This window comes from Malus sylvestris, chromosome 15 (assembly GCF_916048215.2).
Source record: "Malus sylvestris chromosome 15, drMalSylv7.2, whole genome shotgun sequence".
NCBI lineage: Eukaryota > Viridiplantae > Streptophyta > Magnoliopsida > Rosales > Rosaceae > Malus > Malus sylvestris.
In genome coordinates, this window is record NC_062274.1 from 49,193,967 (window position 1) to 49,212,107 (window position 18,141).

The 18,141-nt window shown below is 39.1% G+C and overlaps 3 protein-coding genes across 4 annotated transcripts in view; 2 read left to right on the forward strand and 1 right to left on the reverse strand.

Annotated features, from left to right (window-relative positions):
- The first annotated feature begins 362 nt into the window (after positions 1–362).
- LOC126601833 (probable serine/threonine-protein kinase At1g09600) lies at positions 363–5,824 on the forward strand. 2 transcript variants are annotated; one of them, XM_050268603.1, is made up of 8 exons: positions 363–1,848; positions 2,348–2,632; positions 2,736–3,053; positions 3,411–3,638; positions 3,873–3,970; positions 4,486–4,573; positions 4,667–4,951; positions 5,260–5,824. In XM_050268603.1, exons 1-8 carry the CDS (start codon positions 1,378–1,380, stop codon positions 5,386–5,388), a joined length of 1,902 nt encoding a protein of 633 aa, XP_050124560.1. In that variant the 5' UTR covers positions 363–1,377; the 3' UTR covers positions 5,389–5,824. The 2 variants fall into 2 exon arrangements, with proteins under 2 accessions (XP_050124560.1, XP_050124561.1); XM_050268604.1 differs by having other exon boundaries at positions 1,614–1,805.
- Positions 5,825–5,927: 103 nt separating this feature from the next.
- On the reverse strand, positions 5,928–16,867 carry LOC126601836 (uncharacterized). The gene is made up of 3 exons (XM_050268607.1): positions 16,316–16,867; positions 7,589–7,713; positions 5,928–6,828 (listed from the first exon to the last, which is right to left on the reverse strand). The coding sequence occupies exons 1-3, from the start codon at positions 16,575–16,577 to the stop codon at positions 6,151–6,153; spliced, it is 1,065 nt and encodes a 354-aa protein (XP_050124564.1). The 5' UTR covers positions 16,578–16,867; the 3' UTR covers positions 5,928–6,150.
- LOC126601838 (uncharacterized) overlaps positions 12,212–18,141 on the forward strand; it is an 89,936-nt gene continuing 84,006 nt past the window's right edge. Inside the window, exon 1 of the mRNA XM_050268610.1 lies at positions 12,212–12,538. Coding sequence (XP_050124567.1) covers positions 12,215–12,538 — 324 coding nt within the window. The 5' untranslated portion in view covers positions 12,212–12,214. The remainder of the gene's footprint in view (positions 12,539–18,141) is intronic.

The following is an 18,141-nucleotide window of genomic DNA, read 5'->3' on the forward strand; positions in this document are numbered from 1 at the left end:
TTTTTTTTATTTTTTTTTATTTTTCATACGATAGATTTTGTTAGATTAAATGTTATATTAGCCATCGAAGCGATTTGAACCCACGTCGTTATGCAAGAGAGATTTTTCAGTATGACTAGAACACGGGATGGTACACCACGTGTCACTATACCAATGGTGGAATATGTGTGCTAAAAAGTTAATAACTTAAAAATTACAATTTTCCACCACTTATATAAAAACACGTAGTGTATCACACATGTTCCCGTCATAATACGTGGCATAGTAAAATAATAATAATAATGCTGAGTAGGGCAAGAACCGCATAACATTATGCGACGCACGTCCTCATCATGGATTAGTGCATGCAATGCAGTCAGTAATCGTAGACCAAAATCCACTCGCTCATCCATCTTCCACTCTCTCTCTCCTCTCTTTCTCTCTCTACACATCTTCCTTCTGTACCTGTGAATCGATGCTTCTTGCACATCTCTCTCTCTACAACAGCTCAGCTGGAGAGGGGGGGGGAGAGAGAATCAGAGTCGGACCCTCCTTCCTTCCTGTCAAAGCCCCAAAAACCTTCGGTCCCTCGCGTTTCTCGGGGCCATGTCCGCACGCAAATCTCTATCTCTCTCTACCCACCTCCAAATCACAACTCACGTCCTCCCCCTACCCTCATTTTTTTTCCTCTCTTTTTTTTTTCTTGTTTTTTTTTGGGGGGGGATTTTCCATCAGTGTCCTCCTCTCCTCTCCCCCCTCCCTACTTTCTGGTTTCTCAATCAACACACCAAAAGCAATTTAATTATTATTATTATAGGGAATTAATTGATAATTGAAATTCAGAAAATCTGCCTGCCAGCCAGCCAGAACTCCTCTGCATTCCAACGGCACTTCATTTCTTCATTTTCTGGTGCAGGGATTTCTGGTCTGGCTTTTTGGGTTTCCCATTCCTAAAGCTCCAATCTTTTGTGTACATTAATTCATTCTTCCTCCTCCACAGCAACGTCCAAGTATTGTTGATCAAGTTTTGGCATTTGGGATTGGATAATTTATCTCACCTTCCAGTTTTCTGCTTCTTTTTTTTTCTTTTTTTTTTTTTTATAGAGAAAGAGACAGCTTTCCTTCCCCATTTCCTGGATTTTGAGGTTTTGTGGAATTTGGGTATCTGGGTAGGGGTCAAATGCTTACGGATATGTGAATTCAGGTTACTTTTGGCTGGAAAGAGAGATACCCAGATTGAGAATTTAAGGAGAAATGATGGATTGAGGAGGGAAACTCTTGGGTTTCCCAGGAAATGCAGGTAACCTATTTGATAAAAGCTCTCACTCAAATAATTTGTGTAAGGGGTGATTAGTTTGGAAGAAATAGGAAACAGGGGATTTAGGAGGTGACAAAAATATGGGCTGCCTTTGCTCAAAAGCTACATCGCAAGAGGAAATGGCGAAGGAATCCGATACAGTAGAACGCCCATTGAAGGATTATTCGGTTCAGTTGATTGCTCCTACTCCCTCATTGAGAGATGACATTGTAGCAGAAGTAGGTGGTGGCGGTGGTGGGGCCGACGGGTCAGTGCGCAGGTTATCAAGAACAGCCTCAAAAGCAAATGTGGGGAACAATGCTGGTAAAGATGATCATAATAAAACCAAAGTCATCTCAAGGCCAGGGATTTTGAATCATCAAAGAGGGGCAACACTGGATTTAGGAGCAAGTGAAAGGGAAACTGTGATGTCTAGGATAGTAAGCATGCCACATGGGGCAAAAGGAGAACAAACTGCTGCTGGATGGCCGTCGTGGCTAACTTCGGTTGCAGGAGATGCCATCAAAGGGTGGGTGCCTCGACGGGCAGACTCCTTTGAAAAGTTAGACAAAGTTAGTTCTAATTGTTGCTTCCCTACTGCCTCTTACGTAGTGCTTTAAATGCTTGCATCAGTTCTCTTATTGTCTGGTTGCTTCCTTACTGAGTTTTGGTATTATTTCCTGTTAATGAATTTTGAAATGTGCTTTTGCCTAAATCTAAAAACAGTAATTTTGTCGTTGACCCAAAAAAGAAACGGTAATTCTGTATGATGTTTACAGAAAGCTGCATCTGTATTGGGAGATCGTTTTAAGTTGAATTCTTTTGCTCTGTTTCGTGCATATTATTTACTTCCAAACGGATATCAGATTCATGTGAAATTAAGATAGAATAGCATGTTTTGAATTTGTGGATTGTACATTTGATATGAAAAACTATAGACTGAAATTGGCGCTATATGTACTTGGTCGCTATGTAATCATTTGCGTTAGATGGGGATTGTAGGTGCGCTCTAGACAAGAGTTTTTCCTTAGGGTGAAGTATTTTAAACATCAATGGATGTTTTCTTTGCAGATTGGACAAGGAACTTATAGCAGTGTATACAAAGCTCGCGACCTGGAAACTGGTAAAATCGTTGCATTGAAGAAAGTACGATTCGTAAATATGGACCCAGAAAGTGTTCGCTTTATGGCAAGAGAAATCTTAATTTTACGCAGACTTAATCACCCAAATGTTATGAAGCTCGAGGGTCTAGTCACTTCAAGAATGTCATGCAACTTATACCTTGTCTTTGAGTATATGGAACATGACCTTGCTGGTCTAGCAGCAACACGTGGCATCAAGTTTACTGAACCACAGGTACACACTCTTCTTTTTCCTTTTTCAATAACTTTTGAGCTGAATGTACTTGTTGCACTGCAACAAAATATGCTATGATTATAATTGTGTGATTGAATAGCAGATAAAATGTTATATGCAACAATTGCTTCGTGGACTAGAACACTGTCATAGTCAAGGTGTCCTGCACCGAGATATCAAGGGTTCAAATCTTTTGCTTGACAACAACGGAACTCTCAAGATAGGCGACTTTGGTCTGGCGACCTTTTATGAGCCTGATCAAAAGCAGCCATTAACAAGTCGTGTTGTGACACTGTGGTATAGGGCACCTGAACTTTTGCTTGGTTCTACTGAGTATGGAGTTTCTATAGATCTATGGAGCACTGGCTGTATCCTAGCGGAAATGTTTGCTGGAAAGCCTATCATGCCTGGCAGAACAGAGGTAAATTGGTTATTCCTATAACTATATTGACAATTTGTAAAATAACTAATTTTTTTCATTCCTAGTTTCATGAATTTCTTCATGCTTGCTGTAACCAAGTGACCGCTGGGTCCGGTAAGTGCATGATACCCGACTAGAATAATTAGTCCTTTTTGTCTGCCTGCTTTATGATAAAAATTGTTGAAAATTATACGAGCGGTCACTTTGTTCTGCCAGGTTTTTCTTCCAAAATAAGTAAGGAATGAGTCTAATCTTCTAGTTTTATATATTTATTCATACAAATTTTCCGTAAATACAGTAATTGTTCTACAATTGTCTTCAATGTTATCATTGGCAACTAATATTGCTGCTATTCAGGTGGAACAAATGCATAAAATTTTTAAGCTTTGTGGTTCACCATCCGAGGAATTCTGGAAGAAAACAAAGTTACCCCTCGCAACTAGTTTCAAACCTCAACAACCTTACAAGCGTCGTATTGCAGATACTTTCAAGGACTTCCCTCCTTCAGCTTTGGGGCTTATTGAAAAACTCCTTGCAATAGAACCAGAGACTCGGGGATCGGCTGCTTCAGCGCTTACTAGTGAGGTAAATTTGAGCTTCTCCTTTAATTCCATAATCATGTGCCTTCATGATGGTGTTTAATACTATCTCCCGGTTTTGCGTTAGTTTCACCAGTTTGCAACTAATTAGATCATGCAATTGTAGAGATAGCTTCCAGAAATATCATTACCGACTGTGTCTTTATAGAACACTGGTCTTTAGTTTCCTTTGCTAATAAATATTGCTCATGTATCTTTTATCTGGCTCTGTTCATTGCAGTTCTTCAGTACACATCCTCTACCTTGTGATCCAGCAGATCTACCAAAATATCCTCCAAGCAAAGAGTTTGATGCAAAGCTTCGGGATGAGGAAAAATGGTACTTCTCTAAAAGGCTTTCATTTCTTTTACTTTCTGTCTTGTACATATTGAAGAGATATGTACAAGAAAGAGAATATTAACAATTCGATTCATTTTCTGTCGGTTTCTGTTATGATATTGCACTTGTCCTGATATAAATCCTTTCCCTAAAACAATAAATTTGTATAGTACGTTCAGAGGTATAAGCATCTTAAAAATGTACTTGAGGTAGGCTGTGATAGGCACTTAGAAATATATGTTATGTTCTAGGAATGCTGACGCAGGTTAGTTTTTGGACAGTTTGATCAACTTGTTTCGTTACATTAGTATATGTTGATGACATGGTGGCCGCTAACAGAAAATAATATCAGATAAGCTGTAACTAAAGATAAATAAGTCTGCAGAATGATCTGAGCCTCGATTAAAAAATCCATCTTCTTTCAGATTGGATGGAAAAAAACTACTGAAACATTCCAGGAGGCGATGCTGTCAAATGTTCTCTTGAGCTCATATTTGTCTTTTCTTAAATTTCAGGCGAAAAGCCGATGTGTTTAAAGGGGGTTCAAGAGATACCAAGGGGCCATCACCAGAATTTAATGTTCAGGGAGATGTATCTTTGCAGGTATAAAAATGAATTTGACACATCTACCATTTATTTAATCGTCGATACTTTATATTTTGAGCTTCACTCTTTTGGCTAACATAAACTTAGCAGGGACCGAGAAACCTGAAAACGACAGGTCACAAGTACACGCCCCAGCGAGATAGTGTCTCTGGCTTTGCAATGGAACCACCTGGAGGAGCGAGACCAAATGGGTACTCTCTTTGTAGTTCAATGGTACACCCTAGTGCAGTTGGATCATCATTGAATAAGACAGCAGGTTATACAAGTAGGCCAGAGTTAAAGTCGCAGAGATCTCACATGCCTCAAGCTGCAGCAGACTTATCAAGTTCTTCCAGTAAGAAAGATGAAACAGTAGCTAGCAAAGAATCCAGAAGGGTAAGGAATTGTTTTTCAGCACTCATCTCACCTTCTTAAGCTTTTTCTTCTTTCAAAGTTGCTGGCTAATCAAGGATTGTAGTGTTGGCTAATGATCTCTTAATCTTTGTTCCGCTTGTTAAAATAAGTTTAGACGTGACTTTTTAGCACAATGGAGCGTATTTTACGAAAGACTGCACACGCTTTTAGTGATACTGATCATACGCGCTTTTTTCGTTCCTCTTTTCAGATTCTTTTCTGATTGTTGTCTTATTTTCTTGTACGACAGTAGTCATGAACAATGAACTAACTTATTTGTATGGTTTCAGTGCTATGTACCAAAGAACAGAATCCATTACTCTGGACCATTGGTGCCTCCGGGGGGAAATCTTGAGGACATGCTCAAAGAGCACGAAAGACAAATCCAGCATGCTGTACGTAAAGCACGAGCACGTTGACAAAGGCCAGGACCAATGAAGACCTTTGATGATGACCATAAAAGACATACCTCGGTGATCCTGAACGATTGACATTCTGCTGCCTCTTCTAGAACCATGCTGATCTGCTCAGTGCTCACCAGAAACAGCTGCTTGCACCCGCCAAGTTTGCTAGTTAACTACGAAAACCAATGAGAAATGTCAGCATGGAGGTCTAGCGAAGATGAAGGTACCGCGCAAAGGAGAACCGAGAAGGAACTTTTGGTTTTTTGTTGGTTCCTGGACAGTTTATAGGTTTGGAGCTTTCGCCTTGTACAGTACAGAGAAGGATGTTGTTTATGTACATTGTAAGATAACAATTTTCTTCTTAATGATTCATTTTTCTTGTAAGATAGGAACACGCTCGATATCATGTTACGTTCATTAACGTCTTAATCAATCTGTTGTTGTCTCGCAATCGATCCCCGAGTACTGAACTTTAGACTCAACTGGAAAATTTCTAAATAATTTGCGGACAAAGAACTTCTGCAGTGCATATCTTCAGCTGAGTTAAGAGGACATTTTGCATACAAAAACCATAAATAGCACAACTTTATTGAAAAAGTACAACAAGAAAGAAAGAACGAAATAACAAGGAAGAAATGAAACAAGACGAGATGTACTAATTAAAAAGCCAGCAAACTTTCTGTACAACTGGCTTAAACATATACATCGACTGCACGATTTGCTTAAACTCTAGAACTAGGTTCTGTTTAGTGAGCACGAATAGGCTCATAAATTAAGCTACATATCCTGCTTCGGCTTTCGACTCACTTCAGAATACTGGCCACCCATTTCCTGCAAAATTTCTCCCCACAAACTTTCTTGTGAGGACTCCGATGAAGCCCCAAAAATCAAATTTGCGCTGCAGGCAGCCACGTACCAATAATCCGATTCAATCTCCTCTGCCAACTGATCCAGCTGCCACCCAGCATAGCCAACAAAGAATCTGAAATCTTGAGGCTTAAGAACACCCTTCTTTACTAACCCTGCAGCTTCATCCAGGCTGTTACGAGCACCAAAACAAAGGCCAGGGATCACCTCTTCAAACCCAGGGAGCTTTGACTTGCCCCCGCTTTTTAACAAAAACATGCTTGCCTCAAGAGGCCCACCAAAATGCAACGAACAATCAGAAAATGTGGTTGCAAGATCAGGATTCGTGGGCTTCATGTGTTTAATCTTTTTATGGAGTGGCCTGTTGATAACAACTCCAAATGGTCCCTCTTCTGGGTGTCTGGTTCCTGATCTGAGGAGGAGAACAACAGTTCTTTCAAAGGTACGAACCCCGTCAAGCTTTTCTGTGGCAACAAGGACACAGCCTGTCTCTGGTACGGAAATAGGATGAGCCCACTTCAGGCCAAGAGGTTTCGACTGGTGGGGTGCCCCACCTTGGTTCTGAGCATCAGACTCAGCATTTTCTTCCTGTTGAAAGTTTCCAGTTAAACTTGGAAATTAATGGAGGATCATCATTAGAAATTGTTATGTTAGGGCCATGTGAGGACCAACAAACTTACAAAGGCACTTATTTGCTCCAGCCATTAGATTTGATCAATGCTACACTTGGGATGCATAGGATCAAAATAAGGTGGAAGAAAACTCACTAACTATTTATGGACTGAGTCACTCATAACCAAAAGGCCACAGACCAGTACCCGATGTGAAGAAGTCTACAGTAGGGTATCAAAACTTCTACAAAGCTGTCTGTAACAATCAACTTAGAACACTAAAGAAAATAAAATGCACAAAAGGGAGACAAGACAAATATATATTTGTGATTTGCTTTGTGTATTCTTGTCATATGATATTTGAGATAAGGTTCGCTGTCGTATGATATTTGTGATATGGTTGGTTTGTGTGGGTGAGTTTTTCTTTGCCTAAACATGGGTGTATGTGAGGGTCGCATGGTCTGTTTGGGTGTTAAGTGCCATTTAATTTTCGACCTAGAGAAACCAATTGTATCAGCAACCCGACCGATCACCTACAAACTGAAAGGGTCAATAACACGTGAACTAATCCATAACAAGATGATTCGAAATTCAGTAAGTCTTATTATCACCTTGGAAAAAAAAAACGATTAACTAAATAAGGGAAGAGTAGTATATTGATGAGTATTGTGTAGAACATGATTATTATGCATTTTAGTTTCAGAGGACATTAGCCCTTCAGGAAAGTAAAACTTCACCTGCTCTATAGTATACAGCCTTGCTCTGACCTCTCTCCAGTCAGAGGATGAAGCGTCACTGAAGTTTTCAGAAGAATAGTTTTCTTGTTCACTATCACCTTCTGGAATAGAGCGGTCACCATTTCCTGTAAACCCAATGGCAAAAATTATTTTTGATGCAAGTAGTTATAAGTTGTAACAAATAAAAAAGAGAAATTTACAAGTAAATCACTCTTACCATGCTCAATTTAAGTATTATGTGAAAGCTGAAAACCTCCATTCATGTGTGCATACAGACATAAAGACATGATGCGCATACGATAAGTGTACACACACACACACACACACACACACACCCATAGATAGATAACTATGAACTAACACATAACATTTTGATTACTGCTTTTTCACTTTTTACCGAAAAGTGAATTAAATAGAGGACGAAAGTTTTATACCCAAAGTCATTTGAAAAACAGACCCAATAAAGAATCATTTGAAAAGAGTCTCGATTACAACTCTGGCTTCGAAAGAATTCTTTTTCTGAAATAATCACCATAGCATATGGACAATGTATAGACTCCAATAGAGTTTCTATTACCATCGTTGTCAAAATAAAATCTCTCAATAGAAGAAAACTAAATTGAGTACCTATTGTTCCTACAATTTCTTCTCGTTATGTAAATTATTAACAGCTCCCTTGGCATTGATTACATGAACGCTTTATTTAGCTATCATGAAGGGTTTAAGAATTGACATGTAATGCGGAGGGCATACTGACAAAGCTCATGAGTGTGGGAGAAGAAAACAACTGGATTCAAAAAGTAATATTCATTTGGTCATATTTGTAGTGTACTCATAAGTAAAATAGCAATAATTATTCAGGACAGAAATAAGCAAAGCAAATACAATAGTTTGGGACTGATGGAAACTTTTAGGAATGAAAGAAAGAACCATGTAGATAATGACATAGAAAAAGCATAATACAACTATTAGCACTAAAGAAAAGCAATCTATTTATATTACAGAACAAGGCAAGAATATACTCAGATTCTCTTTTGAAAAGAACATACTCTCTAATTCTCAATAGAGCAAAACGACATAGAATAGACCATTCGCGTCCTCAAAGAAGTGAGGATAGGACTTCGACGATTTTATGTGATGCAGTGGGTTACAATGTTTTAACATGCACTAGTATGTGGGTGATCATGCCGTAATCACTCTACAACAACAACAACAAAGCCTTTTCCCACTAAGTGAGGTCAGCTATATGAATCCTAGAACGCCATTGCGCTCGATTTTCTGTCATGTCCTCCGTTAGATCCAAGTACTCTAATTCTTTTCTTAGGGTCTCTTCCAAAGTTTTCCTAGGTCTTCCTCTACCCCTTCGGCCCTGAACCTCTATCCCGTAGTCACATCTTCGAACCGGATTGTCAGTAGGCCTTCTTTGCACATGTCCAAACCCATTTTGTGTACGTGTTGATGCTTCACCGCCCAACATTGTGCCATACAGCATCGCCGGCCTTATTGCCGTCCTATAAAATTTTCTCTTGAGCTTTAGTGGCCTACGACGGTCACACAACACGCCGGATGCACTATTCCACTTCATTCATCCAGCTTGTATTCTATGGTTGAGATATCCATCTAATTCTCCGTTCTTTTGCAAGATAGATCCTAGGTAGCGAAAACGGTCGCTTTTTGGTATTTCCTGATCTCCGATCCTCACCCCTAACTCATTTTGACCTCCATTTGCACTGAACTTGCACTCCATTTATTCTGTCTTTAATCGGCTTAGGCGAAGACCTTTAGATTCCAACACTTCTCTCCAAAGGTTAAGCTTCGCATTTACCCCTCCCGAGTTTCATCCATCAACACTATATCGTTTGCGAAAAGCATACACTAAGGAATATCATCTTGAATATGTCCTGTTAACTCATCCATTACCAATGCAAAAAGGTAAGGACTTAAGGATTGTTGATGCACAAAATCAGTGAGGACTTTGGTACAACAGAAAGTATTAAGTTTGTGATCTTCGCTAGATTGCTCTGGTCATTAGTGTGGATAAGTATGTAAATGGATAGAGATAGGAAAGCAAACACAAGATGTACGTGGTTCACCCAGGTTTGCTACGTCCACATAGTAGAGGAGTTCTCATTAATTGTGAAAGGTTTACACAAGTACATAGGTTCAAGCTCTCCTTTAGTGAGTACAAGTGAATGATTTAGTACAAATGACATAGGTTCAAGCTCTTGTCTTCACTTGCCTTATCTGTCTCATAGGTACATGTGGCATCTTCTCTGGAAGTACTCTTCCTCCATCCAGGGGTGTTATCTTTAACTAGTGGAGATGCACAAGGTAATGTATCAATTTCACTTGAAGCTTACTTGTAGTTTCAGGCTTGGTCAAGCGCGATACAAACCATGTAGTAGGAGTCCCCCAAGTCGCCGAGCTAGGGGATCTGCTGAAAGAGACGACAGACAAGGTAAGCAATCAGAGCTCCAAGCAATCAGTCCCAGATCAGAATTTTGATTTCGAGTTCCGGTTGATTGTTCTCATTCTCCCTATCTTGCAGGCAGCATGAAGGATAAAGAGAAGAAAAGGAGAATAGATGATATGAGATACTTTTGCTTTTGAAGAAGTAACTTTCCACAGGCTTATTCTTGAACTGGGCTGGAGGATTTTCTGGTTTCCTCCAGAGTATAAGGCCGACTGAAGAATTTGAGGGTCAAAACAAGTCCATCAAATCTAGAGTACGTTCGACCCTGCTGATATGGGATACTTTTGCTGTTGACAAAATAGTGAATGTATCGGCACATGTTCTGTTACGCTTGTCTCCACATGCTTCCTTGTATCCTTCTCACTTTCCCTATCTGTTCCTCAGGCAGATGTGGTATCTTCTCTGGAAGCATAAGATGTTGAAGATGAGTACTCGAGAGCAATGCCAGGTAAGTAATCAGTAAGGGGTTCCAGGCAGTCAGTTCCTGACTAGAAGCTTGATTTCAAGTGCTGACTTATTGCTCTCTTTCTCCTTGTCTTGCAGGTAAGAACAAGGCCAAAGGAAAAGACAGGGAAAAAGCATGATATGGGATACTCTTGCTTTTAACCCTGATGATATGAGATATTCTTGCTCTGGTGTAGCTTGTTTGCAGAGAGATTATCGGGGGGAAAGAAAGCTGAGTATTTCGAGAGGCTTCGTTGGGAGTGCCCTCTCAGATATGAGGAAGGGTTAAGCATTTTTGCACGTCTGCCTGTCCGTTGAGAATGGAGATCGACATATATAGGAGTTTCCCTAACAAGTAGTAATGCTATTCCTTTACCCTGCTTGGTCATAGCACGGTAATGGGAGCTGCCAGCTTCACGTGTGTCAGAGCACTTTGAAAAAGTGGTCTATGGTATCTGGAAAGCTGATGTTGCGTGTGAAGATTACAGACAAGCTTTATCCAAGGAGATCTGGCTCTCGAAGTTGAGAAAGCGATGCCTCTTCGGTTTTCGAACAAGCAATCTTGTCGGGGATCTGGCTCTCGAGATTCGGAGAACGATGCCTCTTCGATTTTTGAGAGAGCAATCCTGTTGGGAGTCTGGCTCTCGAGATTCGGAGAGCGGTGTCTCTTTGATTTTTGAGAAAGTAATCATGTTGGAAGTCTGGCTCTCAAGATTCGGAGGACGGTGCCTCTTCGATTTTGGAGCAAGCAATCTTGTTAGGAGTGTTTTCTCGAATGTGAGTAAAGGTTGGGCATGTTTGCTAGTCTACCTTGCCACGGAGCACAGAGGTTGACACATAGGGACTTTCCAATTATCCAGCAGTGGTGCTGTTCCTTTACCCTTGTGGGTAATAATATGGTACCTAGACCTTCAAAATTTATGTGTCTAAACTTTGTTAGTGTTGTTTCTTTGCTATTCTTTTACCCTTCTTGGTCATAGCGATGTAGTGGGAGCTGCAAGCTTCACGTGTCTAAACTTTGTCAGAGATCTTTGGCAAAGTTATCTGTTGTACCCATGAGCTGATGGTGCGTGTGGAAAGTGGATGATTGAACAATAAGATTCACGTGCTTTCTACTTCACCAGAAATCTTCAACAGAATGCCCGTAATTTCAGCAAAGCTGAGTGTGCATGTGACAGGTGCTGACAAGGCTGAGAAAAGCAGGTGCCTCTTCGATTTCTGAGATCGGCCCTCGTGGTCTCTGAGCAGCCTAGCTTTTGAGAAAGCAAGCGCCTCTTCGATTTCTGAGATCGACCTTCGTGGTCTTTGAGCAGCCTAGCTTTTGAGAAAGCAAACGCCTCTTCGATTTCTGAGATCGGCCCTCGTGGTCTCTGAGCAGCCCAACTTTTGAGAAAGCAAACGCCTCTTCGATTTTTGGGCAGGCGCCTCTTCGATTTTTGAAGCTTCGTCGAGTGCAGATTTTTATAGAGGCTGGCATTAAGTTTCAAAGCACACACTTGAATCTTCACCAGTAGAAGCTCCCTTTTTGTACTTCTAAGATCTTGATTTGTCCGACCTTTTCTCTCTTCAACACCTTTGAAAATGTCTGGCCCCTCCGACCGTCGTTTTGACTTGAACCTTGTTGAAGAGGCAGCCACGCCTTCTCCAGACAACATATGGCGCCCATCCTTCTTATCCCCTATTGGTCCTCTTACCGTTGGGATTCCGTGATGAAGAATGATATGACTGCTGCGGTGATGGCCAGGAACCTTCTCACTCCCAAAGATAACAGACTACTTTCCAAACGGTCTGATGAGTTGGCTGTTAAGGATTCTCTGGCTCTAAGTGTTCAGTGTGCAGGTTCTGTGTCTAATATGGCCCAACGCCTATTTGCTCGAACCCGCCAAGTTGAATCATTGGCGGCTGAAGTGATGAGTCTCAAACAGGAGATTAGAGGGCTCAAGCATGAGAATAAACAGTTGCACCGGCTTGCACATGACTATGCTACAAACATGAAGAGGAAGCTTGACCAGATGAAGGAATCTGATGGTCAGGTTTTACTTGATCATCAACGGTTTGTGGGTTTGTTCCAAAGGCATTTATTGCCTTCGTCTTCTGGGGCTGTACCGCGTAATGAAGCTCCAAATGATCAACCTCCGATGCCTCCTTCTAGGGTTCTGTCCAGTACTGAGGCTCCGAATGATCCCCCTCCGGTGCCTTCTCTTTCTGGGGCTCTACCGACTGCTGAGACTTCTCCTAAGCAACCTTTGTGAAGGCTCCCTCTTGTTTGTTTATTTTGACTCATGTATATGTACCAATGTTTTAAAGAACTCGCCTCGGGGCGCGCCTAGGGCGCCTTTGAGGCTGGGCGGTGAGGCAAACGCCTCAGTTTTGCTGGAGTAGGCGAAATGCTTCGCCAGAGACGCCGAGGCGGCGGCGGCGCGCCTCAAGGCGTCCAGGCGCCGTGTCTGACCCTGTTTTTTTTTTTTTAAAAAAAAAAATCATCCAAACCCAGAACGACGCTGTTTGGGTAAGGATTTTCAGCTTTAAACATCCTCTTCATTCCATACCTTCGATCGCCTGCCTTCTTGCTTCTTCTCCTGCGCGCCAGAAGCCCAGAACAGAGAACACAGCCGCCACGCCACGCCACTTGGAGCAGCACCGTCGCCACCATCACCTCGCCGCCGTCAGCAAGATCCCAAAGGTTAGGGTTTCAGAAAAACTTAGGGATTTAGTTTTCTGGGGAAGGTTTTCTGGGGGGGAAGAGCTCTGCCTCTGCGTGGTGCCTTGTTTCTGGGGAGTGGGGAAGGATTTAATTGAATTTTGAATACTTTGACACGATAAATAATGTTAATTAATTAATGGAGAATACAATTATCTGCAGCATTGCACTCTTTATTTAAACAAATAAAGTAAACTCAGTAAGCTATTGGCATGCCGTTGAAAGAAGTGCAATCTTGATTGAAAATAAAAAAATAATACACAGACTTTTGAAGGTTATTGAGAAGCCATTTGATAAAGTTGGCAAAACAAAGTAGTTTAGTTTGTAATTAGTGAAAAGGGTTTTAGAGCTATAATGTTTTGATGTATAACCCGTTTATTATTATTAATTAATTAATGACATACCTTACAAGTTCATCTAGAGTTGACAATGAAGAGGATGATGCCTTTTATTTAGATGAAGAGGATTTGGATGATTGATTGATATCTTTGTTTGTATTTTGATTTCTATGAAGAGGATTTGGATGAATGATTGTTTTCTTTGTTTGTATTACCTTTTGAATGATGAATTTGGATGATATTACCTTTGAATGATGAATTTAGATGATATTATCTTTTGAATGACTATGGATTTGAATGAAAAATTGAGAATGGATGTTTATTTTACATAGTATTATTTTTATACAATTATATGTATAATATATAAAACATATATATAAAAAAAAATTAAATCCCGTAAGGCTTCGCCTCACGCCTCACGCTTAGGCCGGGCTTCGCCTCGGACGCCTCGCCCACGCCTCACGCTTTTAATACATTGATATGTACATATTTGTAACTTATCGGAGATATCAATAAATAAGCTTTGCTTCATTTCAACGTATTGTGTTAAATACACCAAAGCCTTCTTCACTGAGTGGGGTCGGCTATATGAATCTTAGAACGCCATTGTGTTCAGTCCTGTGTCATGTCCTCCGCATTGCTTCTAAAGTGTGTCTTTGTGTCCTTTTGAGTGTTGTAATATTTTGTGTGTGTAATACAAGTAATTTGTTTACTTGTGTACTCTAAGTTTTTCCTCAACCTAATTAATTTAAATTAATTACCTTTTACACCTATGGTCATGTTACACCTGACTATTGGAAATTGGAGATAAAAAAAATTCTAGTCAACTATTAACAAACATGGGATGAAAACAAATCAATGAACCTTAAGCGTGAAATGTAAAGCTAGGGCAGATATACTTGGTGAGCTAAACCGAAAGATTCAAGTACCAAAAGGAAAAAGAAACTCAAATTCAGGTTTCTGGAGTTTACATCCATTTGCTATGGTTGGACATAACATAGCAAATGGATGTGCATCCTGGTATATAAGTTAGTAGTTGCATCCATTGCCAAGAAATCTACATATCAACTCTGCTTTGCAGGAATGCAGTATCTACAGAAACCCTGCTACTACAATGTGCAATACACTACGGTATGTACAAATTCCCTTTTTTTATCTTATACAAGCTTTTATAAAGATAGGTCTCAATTTATTGACATCTGTAGATCCAATTTAAAGAGTAAAATTTAAATTCATTCCTTGTACCAGAGTGTCAATTCAGGGATGAATTCTATATTTTACTCCCAATTAAAAGCTTCATGAGCAAGAATTGATTTTAAAGCCACATAAGGCACCAGACAGTCACTGTCTATCACATGTGGGGATGCTTACATGGCATACTCTAATTGGAGTATTATGTTGTAAGAGCAGGAACTATAACATTCATAATTAAAAACACATATTATATCTCCACCTCGGATGCTAAAATATACATGCAGAATAGCATCATAAGTAGGGAGCCAAAAGAAATAAACTCTACATTCTTCAGGAGTAAACAATTGTCACTATCTTGTAATGAAAGAAATGAGGTCAGCAGTTTAGCTAGTCTTAACATATTTAACTACCTCAAACATCCAAAATAACCTGGAATATTATTAGTATAAAATTTTCTTCAAATTACTGAGAACTGTACAGTGGTCTGAGATGAAATACAATAAGGCTTCAGCCCCAATTTATATAGATAATCTTCACAATCGTGAATCATTTCATTATATATAACTAAGTATTTCATGTACATAAACTTTGCATCCCCTTTGCCATTCTAATTTGGTACCAAGTATATTAGTTATACACAATCTCATGTTCCAAACCTCAAAGGCTTTATTTGGTCACAACGAGGAAATGAAGAAAAAGAAAATGCAAACAATTAAGTATTTTAAGAAGATCTTTCTTTTTGCTGTTTGACTTTTTGAAACCATAAAACCCAAGTTGCTATAAACATGTTACATTTCCTTTCTGAGAGAACATAGAGTTTCAACCTAAAGAAAACACGTCATTGACACTGATGACCTACAGAGTACTCGGTTCAAGTTAACTCATGATCCGCTATCAAGTTCTTAGCCTTGACAACTGACAAATTCCTGCTTGGAAGTATGCGGGTAAAATGCAACTATCTAGCCAGGAGACGAAACTTCTCAATCACATAAGAGAAAGAACAAAGACCATTATAGCCTAATCACACTTTTGTCTAAACCGAGCCAATTAAACACGATCAAACTACAGACTCAAACACATAGGAGCTGGGTTCACAGATGACTATCCTAGTTTTACCGACTTACTGGCTCAGACCACAACATCTGCCAAAGTCGTACCTTGAGAAATCGGTAAACTACGGCTTTCAGACCACAAATTTATCTTGTCCGTCCAATCCATATAAAGGTTTGCAAGGAACCTACCAAGTCTGATTGCCCAAGTGAAACCATATGGCCTATGGACAACAGAGTCCCTCTGTCCTATATGGGAGTGGGACATTCTGCTTTCTATGACTGAAGATTTCCACATCTACACTCTCCACACTCTCCAGCTCACCGGAAACCAAACAGACCAGAAAGTCAAACTTCAAAACTATAAAATTTCAAAAGTCAAACAGTAGTACATCACCGCGATCGCAACCCACACACCCAAACCAAAGCAAAACAAAATCAAACACATCAAAATCAAAGAAGTCAAATTCATAGCGACCAATCACATGCAAATTGCAATTCAATTTAATTCCAGCTGAGAGAGCGAACCTGACGAAGACGAAGAGTTGGACGAATTTCCATTATTGTTCTTCTTCCCCATGGCTCTGACAACCGAAGAACGAAACCCTTTAGACGAAATCCTGCGCTTCAAATTCAAGACCCCAATCTCGAAATCCTTCCCATCTTCAACGCCAACCCAGGAAGGTCGCACATTTACAAAACTCCACGAAATGGGTTTCTCAGAAAACGAGTTTCTGAGCAGAAAAGGGCTTCTGCCGATGTTGTTCGCCTGCACGGACCACAGATCCATGGCGGCCTCGCCGGAAGAGGAGTTTTCCGGGGAGAAGAAAATAGGAGTTGGGAGAGAGAATTCACTGTTCTTCTCAACGATGGAAACGATGAGAGTGCGAGAGAGGAGACACAGTGGAGGGTGAGAAAATGGGTAACGGATACAAAAATAAAAACAAACAAACAAACAAAACGGAGAGACCAATCAGAACGAGATGAGACGAGAGCGGACAGCGACGGTGTGAGGCAGAGAATATGCTTATATTAACCGAATTGTTTGTGTGTGAGACGGTGAGGGAATTGGGCTGCACAGCCTTGTGATTTTAGTGCGGTACTTTATATGCGCCGGCGGCCAAACTTACCGAAGTAAATGAAATAGCAATTGAGGAGTGAGTAATTTGAAGGAACTTTAAAATTTTGAGTTTTAACGATAAAAATAAAATAAAATGTAAAATAAATAGTATCATGATTGATTTTTTAAAGTAAAAATGTGATTTTTCGTTAAAGTTCCCTAATTTGAATCGAGATGAATCGTAATTGAATTCCTGTTGAAGTTGTTTAAAAACCTTTTGGAATGGGAATATAATTGATATAAATTTCATATAAACTATTTACTAAATGACAATCAGTATAATTACTAAAATAACCTTAATTGAAAATAATTATTTTATATATTGTTGTTGTCCTATTAGATTAGGAATGTAATTGTATAAATCATAATATATCTAGGGATATCTCTTATATTTCTATTAGGAGTTGATTACCTATTAGTTGTAAGGGTAAATTAGAATTAGATGTCTCATTTTATATTTTTCTAAATTAAACATCTGTTACTTTTCAACTTTTGATTAAAGTGCTTTTACTTTTAATTAAATTTTATATTTTAGGTATATTCTTAATTTAATTATTTTATAAATTCTTTTAAATTCATTTCTATGTAAAAAAATGCACTCAATAATATTCATTAATTTATTGCTATTTTTATGGAATCTCATCCCTTCCTCAATTTAAGGATTCAATTATATCTACTGGGGTTCAAGATTAATTGGATGAAATATAGTTTTTCCAATTTCCAACTCAACATTTTATATAGATTATAAAAAAAATCAAGAGTTCATTTATAATTAAAATTGAGATGTAGACTAGACTGCCTAATTTCATGCAACTGAAAACAAATTTGAATTTTTTAACAACTACTTATAGTAGAAACGTGAACTAAGAGTTATCACATTTTTATGTTTATTTTTATTTAAAATGAGTCCTTATTCCAATAATTAATTATTAAGAGTTGACAAAATATTTTTTTAGTGCAATGTTGTAATGTGAAAAGTTATCTTTTTTTTGGGTTACACAACTTACACATAACGTACCATAAGTTTTGTACGTACCAAAATAAGGATAATACAACGTACTAATAACTTGGTACGTACTAAATAAAGAATTACATAACGTACCAAAAACAATATTTTATAACATACCAAAATACTAATACGTACCTAGATTAAATTTATACAACGTACCAAATGATTGGTACGTTATATTTAATATATGTGCATGTTATATTTCATAATTGTATGTTAATAGGA